Source organism: Alosa pseudoharengus, unplaced genomic scaffold, assembly GCF_046254945.1.
Source record: "Alosa pseudoharengus isolate Yale_2024_CS ecotype anadromous, Long Island Sound unplaced genomic scaffold, YU_APseudo_1.1 YU_APseudo_1.1_scf_17, whole genome shotgun sequence".
Lineage (NCBI taxonomy): Eukaryota > Metazoa > Chordata > Actinopteri > Clupeiformes > Clupeidae > Alosa > Alosa pseudoharengus.
In genome coordinates this window covers 10,775,473-10,785,472 of record NW_027468640.1, presented here as the reverse complement: position 1 = coordinate 10,785,472, position 10,000 = coordinate 10,775,473, and the positions used below count along the sequence as shown (strand labels likewise).

Sequence of the window (10,000 nt, the reverse complement as noted above, 5' to 3'; positions counted from 1 at the left end):
ACATCAAAAATCACTGAAAGCTCATAATTGTTTTCTGTGCTTTGCACTTACATGCCAAACCAGCCTGTGGCGGCAAAGGCAACTCTGTCTTTTTTTTTTTTTTTTTAAAGTGCTACAAAGAGGAGGTTGGAAGTTCAGAAAATGCAGCCTTTTTGAAAGCAGTATTATTGATATCGCCTTTTGAAAATGGGGGTAAATTATTTTTTTTTTTAAATATTCCATGCAGAATTTTAGTCCATTTTTGCATTGCATTAATGCTGTTTGAAGAGGTGCACACAGTGCACACACCTTCTAGTCAGTGCTGTGAAGATGGCACTCATGATATGTGTAACTGAAGAGTTCAGATGCAAAACCCTCTAAATCCATCTGCCCCCTTTTCTTTTAACACTTTGAATGCTGCGCTGTTTTCGGAAGCTTTGGCCCAGAGTGCCAGCAATCTAGATCATTATTGACGTAGTGACGTTTTGTAGAGCCACAGCGTATTCTATGTTATAGCAATGGACACATACTATGGCTCGTTTGAAAGGTGAGACTTTAAGCTCTGTGGGTACAAACCGTTTATTCCTACATGCCTCTGTTCCTGAAAAATGCCAAGCTAAACAGTGGCTAGTTTTAATCAAAATCCCTGTTTTTTTCTAGAAATGGAGATATAGCGTTCAACTTTTTCATTTTCCCCTTCAGCACCTGAGAAGTGTTGCCTGTAAAGTTTCCAGGAAGTGACCTAACGAGACCTGGCGAGACTGCCACCTAGTGATAAATCCAAGAAAATAAATGGCCTGGTTTTGACCTGACGTGCATGCATCACTGATTCGACCCAAAGCGGTAACCATCAAAAGCCGGGTTATGATAAAATGTCCAGCTCGTGCGTTTTCATGAGTTTTCGATCGTCATCTATTTCAATTCTATTCATCATAGAGTTCCCAAAATTGCACATACGTAAGTTGTGTTAGAGTGTCTATTTTCGTAATTAAAAAAAAGAGCTAAAAACGCAATATTATGTTTTTGGCACTCCACGCATGGGAACGAAAAACGCAATATTGCATTTTTGGCACTCAAAGTGTTAAATGAGCATTCAAGCTCTTATAGGTTTTTGCCTACAAATCAATATTTCAGACGAGGAAGAGAGTGGTATTTAGCGGGTTTTGAAGCAAAATTATTTGATTAACGTATACTATGTGTGGAGAGCATTCACTCACCATCGTTATCTCCTTTTTGACGGAGGTGGCGTTTGCATCTGAACTCTTCAACTATTTCCCTAACTAATTCTGGCTCTTTGCATAGCCCTTCACCGCATGTTTTCCTTCCATATCAAGAGGCCCTGCCACACAATATCTCACCAGCCCAATGGATGAACTGGTCACATTTTACTTAGATGGTCTCCTATAAACTAGACTCTACTATCTAATCCCCTTGGTTTATTAATAAACTATGTGTTGACACTCGGTTAACAATAATTTAGGGTTAAGGGAATGGGTTTGGGTTGGGTTTCATTTGGTAAAGGAAGGTGAAGTTATTGTTCAACCATTTCAATGACTGAACTTGAATTTAAGCAAACTATCAGTGAAGTCTATGTAGGCAGGCAATTCAAGTCAAGTGTTAGCGATGAGCCCAGTCAGGTGTAATGTGCCTGTCATGGGGCAGGCGGATGGGCTCCTGTAGTCAAATGCCACCCATGTCCTTGGCCCTCGAGGGCTTTGCATTCTGTTTGTGGAATGCTGCTAACATGCCCGCTGTGCTGCACTGTGTTGGGCGATAGCTCCATTTGTGTTGTGTCGAGCCCTGTGCTTTTAGCCTCTCAGTAATGAGGAGGATTTACACTCGGTGTGAGAGACGTGTTGCTGTGGCCGCCACTATCAGTGGGATGGTGTGGTGGTGCTATCGGGGCATCTGGGTCACTTCTAAATGGAGCACCTGAGGGTTGTGAGTTTGATCCCAGTTGCTGCCACCAGAGTGCCCTTGAGCAAGACACTTAACCCTGCGTTGCTCCTGGGGGGCTGGCCCTGTACTAAACTCACTGCCACTCTGTCACTTTGGATAGGAGCATCAGCTAAAGCACAGATAATGTAATGTGAAGTAAGGGATAACGGCCGCCGAGGTGTCCTGTTATACGGAATTAATGGACGAGGGCGAGAGGCAAAGAACTCCCCGACGCGCAATGGAGGAGTTGCCTCCGCCCAAGTCCATGAATTCCGTATAACGAAGGCCGTTATCCTGCTTATCACCTGGTTGCCACTATAGGCAATAGGCATGCCTTTATAGCACGCAAAGGAAACACGCGGTTCCGTTTAAAAAGAAGCTGACTTCTTGTACAACTGTGAAAAATACACCCCTTGCGGTCGGTACCCACATGCAGGATGAGCGGCTAGGACTCACTGAGGTGAAGTGATGATGGGCTGAAGACACAGCAAGCACACGTGGATTTATTTACAGTGCGAAAACAGTGCAAACAAAAAGACTTGACTAAACAAAACAAAATTCAACCTTCAAGTTTCTTACTTCCAATTGCGCAATGAATTCAGCACTTCATCTACAACCTCACTCCTCAGACTCTCCCACAAGACTCTCCCTCAGGCAGAAAAGCCTTGTTTCAAATAAAGCCAACCAATTAGGGGCCAATTGGTTGATACCACTATGATTGAGGGGTGGGGGTTACCCAGCTCCCATACAAACAGACGTGCACAATACATACATTGATTAACCTAAACATACATTGGAAACATAACTTAACACAGATCGCTACTAACTAAATATTCATAATTAAATAATAACACTACAATACATACAGTCAGAGCCATATAAAGGTAGAGTTGCGACAACTCCATTGACGCTAATGTTCCATTTTTTTCCAACAATGGCAGCTAATGGAAGCCTCATAGTTCCCGGAAGTTAACAATTAATAATAGCAGCAGTGCAGTTACAGCAGTATAGACTGTTTGTTGCCAACATTTCAGACTCAGATTTACATTCCTTTGCCTCATCCGAATAATAATAATAATAACAGTAATAGTAGTAAAGTAATAGTAGGCTATCAATAGCCTAATTATAATAATAAACGATTTATGTATCGACTATGACTTTTCTGCTGCTCAGTCTTTATCAGTTCCTCATCAAATAAATTAAAAGAGGCGAAAAGCCCAATAAATGTGCCACACGTAATAGCTGAATATAAGATAACCCGCCTATCCCATTTAAATTAGGCAGCACTACACCACCACGAACAAGCTGTCATTAAGTTTTTGCGTTTAGTAGGCCTACAACTTTTATGACGTGACGTTTCTTGGGCATTTAGCTTCATCATCACGTCAAGTTGTAACGTATGCGCAATGCTCATCTAGGCTACGGATTTAAGTGGCTTAAAGGCAGCAAAAGTGGGATATGCAACTGCTTCCCCAAAACAATTCCTCCATAACTGTGTATTTAATCGTTTGATATGTGGATAACTTTCAGTGGACTAAACAAAAGGTAAAGATGTTGTTATCACAAGGCTAGCTGGTTCGTTATATGGCGAAGCATATAGCCAACTTTGTTTGGAGCAGTGAAGCTGAGTTTGTTGTTAACATTGTTGGTAACTGTCAGGGAATTTAACCCCAACATATAGATACAAGAACCACAACACGTAGTATGGCTTTGCCCACAAACTCTGGTACCAAGAGGAGAGCCTGCTAATGTAAGGAAGAATTCCTCACACCATCAGGCTCTGACTCTGCAGCCCAAAAGCTGTGTCTTTTATTGTACAGATGCACACAGAAAATAGGAAGCAAGACATAACGACTTCATTGTGACACACTCTTATCTCACCCACACACACACACAGACAGGGTGCAGTTCCTGTCTCTCTGGGTGCACACTTAACTTGTACTCTCTGTTCTTAGAACTCAGCACAACAACATTTAACTTGAACTCTCTGTTCTTAGAACTCAGCACAACAATATTTCTGCTTACACAAATGGTTATACAATGATAATAATAATAATTTCCTTACAGTAACGTAAAAGTTTCTTCAGTTAGGAGCAGTAGCCTACTGTTTTTTTGGCAAAAGCTAGCCTAATATGCATGAGAACCAGTGTTGTAGTACTCGAGTCCGAGACTCGAACTCGAGTCTGAGTCATTAGCTAAATTTAGAGACTCGTGACTTGACTTGGACTTGAGCACTGAATGACTCGAACTTGGACTCGGACTCGTGCATTCGCACTCGCGATGACTCGTCAAGGACTCGACTTTTTTTTGTAATATGTCATTAGGCTATAATTTGCTATATGATTTTAATATCTAAATTATTTGTAATAGGCTACTAATTTTAGTTCAAGGGAATGTTAGGCTACTGCTTCGTGTCATAGGCTACATCGCAAGGCACATCATGTTCACATGCAAAGCAAACTTTAACACCAAAATGCCTGGAGACATGGAGACACGCTATTTCAATGTAGTATTGCCAGGCAATATTAGTTTTCTCATACATGACATGACATTACCTAAGATTACACTCAGCCTAGGCTAAACATCACACACTGCTGCTGGATAGCTGATCACCGTGACTTGGACAGTGTTTTTCCTGACTGACGCGAGAAGCGTTCCATTCATTCATTTTCATTTGGGGCGTGCCCTGCCGTGCTTCTGTCTGTTAATTTGCAGCAGGCTATTCCAACCTCCAAGTAATCGGATGAAAGAAAAATAAACTAAAAGTTTTCCTGATCAAGATATAGCATAGCCTACTTCTTAATTTTGGTGTCATACAATATAGAAGCATAACATTAAATTGCCTAGTAGAGTGTCCATGTAGAGTTTCAATGTAGGCCTACGTGTTTGCGCAAGTGAAACTGACAAACTGAACCTCTCATGGGTGGGTAGGCCAGAAACAACTATATTTAAAACCACGAATGAAGTGGATTACTGTTACTGTTCAAACGAGCGATTTGATAGCCTAATCCACTGCACGAAAAAAAGGAAATAGCAACAGGTGAATATCGTAGCAAATAGTAGCCTATGGCGATGGCAGCTTAAAAAAACATTTATTTCACTTATCTCGCTGAAATGAACGTAGAATGTGGCCTGTTGCGCAAAGAAATTAATTAGGCAGATGATCTGGATCTCCGTTAACCGAAAGCTAGTTTTCATCTCTATTGTTGATGTGAAATATGTCTCCATAGTGTCAGTGAAGTGATAACATAATTATGCAGTTGCAGGTAGCCAGTGTTCACGTCACGGGAGTCAGAAAGAAGCTACTAAGACGGGCCCTGCTCTGTTTCTGCCCCTCCCAAACTGCGCTAAAATTGACTCAGACTCGAGGCATAGTGACTTGACTACAACACTGATGAGAACCTATATAGATTTGAGGGAGCTGCAACACAGCAGGCACTAGCCCAGTGAAGGATCGTGTAAGCCCCGTCCCCAGAAACCAGTTTCAAACCAAGCTTGCGCTGATATGATGCATGATCACTGATCAAATTGCTATTTTCTGACAGGATGAGCACAACCATGCAGGTTCTCTGAATCTCAATTCTTTAGCCTAGCATCTTAATGCTGTATTCATAGCACAGTGAATGACAAACGGTCACAAAATGCTGTTGTTTATGAGTTAATATTATTTATCAAGGACTATCACGTTTTATATGTTATTATGATCACTCGCATCGCATTACCATGGGGTTACTGTGTAGGTAATGCTATGGTTAACTTAACATGCCCACCATTACACTCGAGAAAACGTTTAAACTTTTTTTTTATTCTCCCGAGACGCTAGCTACTTAACCCATTTACGCCTAAAATGCCTGCTAAAAACGCCTATAGAATCCTATGGCATTCTAGACTAAATAACCTTATTTCCTGAGGGTTTTCTGAAAACATACTAAAAATTGTCAACGTCTACCAAAATTTTATATCTAAGCCTCTGTAGCACCTAGAAACATGAAATAAAAAGCATGCTGCGCTACGCAGCATCCAGCGGGAGGGTCAATGTTGCGCTACGCAGCATCCAGCGGGAGGGTCAATGTTGCGTCATGCAGCATCCAGCGCGAATGGGTTAAGGTAGTTCGCTCATTATCTCAGATCAGTGAAGAACAGAAAACGTTGGGGAGAAAACTCAAACCAGTTAATGTTAGACTAAGACTAGCTTACAGTTTCTCGTTGCAAAATTAAAATATCCATGCGCTTTTGTAGGCAACACGCAGTCTCAAAAACACTGTTTACAGCTCTTGAGTCACGTACTAGGTCATTTTTTTATAACGATCATTTAGATAGGCCTAGGCTACACTTATAGGGTGGGTGCTATTGTGTTTTCTAAAGAATCTCCCGTCTTGGTTTTGTACAGAAATTAATATTAAGTGACACATACGTAAAAGCGAGAAAAAAAGGTCACCTTCCGATATTTAGCAGGCTACGGTCTGGAATTTAATTTAATATTGTTGTAATGGTAGGATAACTACACAGTTTACACAATAATTACACTGTGTTATAAATATCGTATATCAATGCATTTATTGTCTGTCAATTACCCAAAATTGTGGCTCTGTCTCTCATTGAACAGTAGCTTATTTAATGCATTCTAATCCATTGTCAATCACTTCCGGGAACTTTTTGAAGTTTACATGAACCACGTCACCTTAACGAATTTTGAACACCCATTGTCGCAACTCTACCTTTATATGGCTCTGCATACAGTTATTTAAAATGGGGATGAAAGCCACCCCGCACAATCAAACACATTTCCCAATCCCCATTTCCAACCAGGGAACACGTGACCCAATTGCAGGGAGTGAAAATGTGCGTGCGAGAGTGCTTCAGTATTTGTGGGTGTAGGAGAAATAGTCAGTCTAAATGTTCTGGAAAGGGTCAGGCAGTTTGGGGAAAAGGAGAGACTCCCTTTTCACAACAACTTTCTTTGGCCCTATAACAGCGATAGCATTGGCAGTTATCTTGTTTACAGTTGATTCCATTGTTGCGAAGCCTGCTTCCAGGCTCAACCGTCGTCCTACTATGGTTGTTATATTTACCATTCATAAGCATTGATATGGAACGGTGATTAAACTTTTTTTTTACCAGATCTACTTCATAGGTGTCCCGTTATTCAGAATTAATAGCCACCACGCCAGCCAATCAGAAAAGAGTATTTTTTCTCTCCGGGTGATAAAAGATGAATAACGTCTATCCACATGGATGACTCTGCCCACCTCATTTGTCAGTGCCTGCACAACACAGCAGACTTGCACTCCCTCTTTCCTTTAAGAGAGCTGTTCACCTTGGAAATAGATCATCTCCCATGTCTAATGAAATACATTCACCACATTCAGTATGTTAAGATCAGTCTCCCATAATGATTTATCCATCTCTCTCTCTCTCTCTCTCTTTCTCTCTCTCTCTCTCTCTCTTTATCTCTCTCTTTATCAATTTAATTAAATTCTATAAACTTTATGGGCATGACCACTCAAATAGAACTAGTGTTGCCTGAGAACATAGAGTATAGAAATACAGAAAACATGAAAGTATCTCTCCGTCTCTCTCACCCCTCTCCCTGCGTAGACGTACCCGTCTCTGAAGCCTCTGGCGTCGTGGACGCGGGACCTGTGCCAGCGCGTGGAGCAGTTTGCCCGCTGGGCGGAGACGGCACACCCGCCCGTCCTCTTCTGGCTGTCCAGCTTCACCTTCCCCACCGGGTTCCTCACCGCTGTGCTCCAGAACTCAGCCAGGCAGCAAAACGTGAGGATAAAACACACACACACACACACACACGTCCACACACTCTGGCCTCCACGCTGGATCATGAGGAGGTTGCTACTGGATATGGGCCTGACAACCTCTTGATCACCTGCTGCATGAGCGAGTTGAGGTCGTGGAGCCGTTCATTGAGCCGAGTGCTCTCCCTTGCCAGTGCGCGTTGAAACAAACGTGTTGAATCAACATGCCCTCACGTGGTGTGAATCCTAGACGCATGTTTATTGTTCGTTCAGATATGAGCTCATTTACATAATGTCCGCCGAAAATACTTGGAGGGGAGTAGTGTAAGAGCCACCTAAGTTTGGAGTTCCAAATGTCAGGATATGTTGTTCAGATATGCGGCCCAACGTCTTGATATGCACAGAACATGCAAACTTACACGTAGGTCTGAAAGCAGCTACTGTAAAGTATTAACACACTCTTTCTATCCTCACAGGTGTCTATTGACACACTCTCCTGGGAGTTTATTGTGTCCACGGTGGATGACAACAACCTCCTCTACCCACCCAAGGTGAGTTTGGGATTGGATGGAAGTTCAAAAAGACACGCACATCAAGACACACGTAGTAGGTGCTGGACAAAAATGGAAGTCCGCTCACTAGATGCTTCCCCTCAGACTAATTTAATTGTATCTAAAAATAATGAATGCTGACCAATCAGTGTTTCACCGCACCTGTAAAGGGATATGAGCATTTATGAGTATTTATGCTTACGTCTATTTTATAATGTTCGTCAGATGTCTGGTGTGCAGAAAGCAGAAATCATGTAGCTAAGTCCATTATCAGCAGTGGCAGCACTGCAGGGTACATTTTACACACCAAAATGAAACAGCTCCTCCACACTCACACACTTAGGTGTCATAGAGTAGAGAGAGAGAGAGAGAGAGACAGTTGGATTCAGCTCCATCTTTCTCAGGCCTGGTGTGAGCGAACGGATGTTTGTTATCTCAAGAGTGCGACAGTTGTTGCACATGAGACGGGGTGACACTGTCAGGCGCTGCCTGAAGCTAACTTTAGCTGTTTCTGTCCGCATTAAGCTCCGCCTGTTGGTCAGTGCTGTGACCTATATGTATGCCAACACAGTCCAAGGCTTACTGGAAAGCATTGTCCAGTGTGGGTGGCATCTGTTTTCTGTTATGATTTTTATGATTTCAATACATTTCTTTTGCTGTAATAGCACACACCAAATATTGTAAAAGGAATACACACATAAAATGCACACAAAAACATAAAAAAAAAGAACTTAACAAAGGTGCTTATACACGAAATACAATGCCACAATAGTTTAAAATCATTTAAAATCTCTTTGGATTGTCTTGATATATTGTGCGCTAAAGAGTGCTATGGACTTACACAGTATCAGTGTGTGCAGTGAGGTATTGAGTAGGATAGAAATTGGTGCGACACCTGGATGGCTATTTATTACATGAAGAGAACTTTGTCTATGAGAGCAAAGTAAATGTGTTGTTTAAGCAATGGGGGAGATCACAGGTATTTTTCATCATATGCCAGACATGTGTCACAGGGTCTCTCTCTCTCTCTCTCTCTCTCTCTCTCTCTCTCTCTCTCTCTCTCTCTCTCTCTCTCTCTCTCTCTCTCTCTCTCTCTCTTTGTCTCTCTCTCCCTCTCTCTCTCAAAAACATCCAAATTTCCCTCAATCAGATGTGTGAGCATGTGAAAGTACTGTATGGCAAAGGTTTGATAAAGGAGTGTCAGGCCTCTCTCACTTTCTCGACTTCCTTTTCATCTCTTCTGTATCTCTTTCTCTCCCTCTCTCTGTCACTCAGTCTTTCTCTTCTCCCCACCTCTGTCTCTTCCCCTCTCACCATCTTTATCTCTTTCTCACTCTCACACCATTTCTCTCCCCTTCTTTTTATTAATTCAGATCCACTCCAAGACACTCTACTGAAATTACTGCTCATATAATGTGCTGCAAAAGCTTTAAAGGCCGTGTTGCAGGGTTCATTTTCCAACGAATTTGCACAATTTGCTTGTTGGTAATAAACATTTAAACTGTTATCCATTGTATTTGATGTTGTTGGGTATCACAAAACGGAATATAATACAAAAAAGCAGGTACTATTTCACAGTGTTTGAAGTGATTCTCCTTTCCCCCACAATGCATTGCATTACGTCACCTTGGGGAGGCTACAGACCAAAGCCCACCTTGAGACCCTTGAGAGTAACGAGTGAGGAGTAAAGAGACGATTAAGGGATTGTTCAGCAGTAGATAGCGCAGATTATAGATAAATAGATATGTATATAGACAGGTATATAGCTAGATAGATTAT

General features: G+C 41.9%; 1 protein-coding gene across 1 annotated transcript in view; it reads left to right on the top strand.

Moving 5' to 3' along the window:
* The window catches only part of dnah2 (dynein, axonemal, heavy chain 2), a 252,822-nt gene that overhangs the window by 240,131 nt on the left and 2,691 nt on the right, over nt 1-10,000 (top strand). The window contains exons 83-84 of the mRNA XM_076289590.1: nt 7,516-7,692; nt 8,147-8,221. Of these exons, the coding sequence (XP_076145705.1) occupies nt 7,516-7,692; nt 8,147-8,221 (252 nt within the window). The remainder of the gene's footprint in view (nt 1-7,515; nt 7,693-8,146; nt 8,222-10,000) is intronic.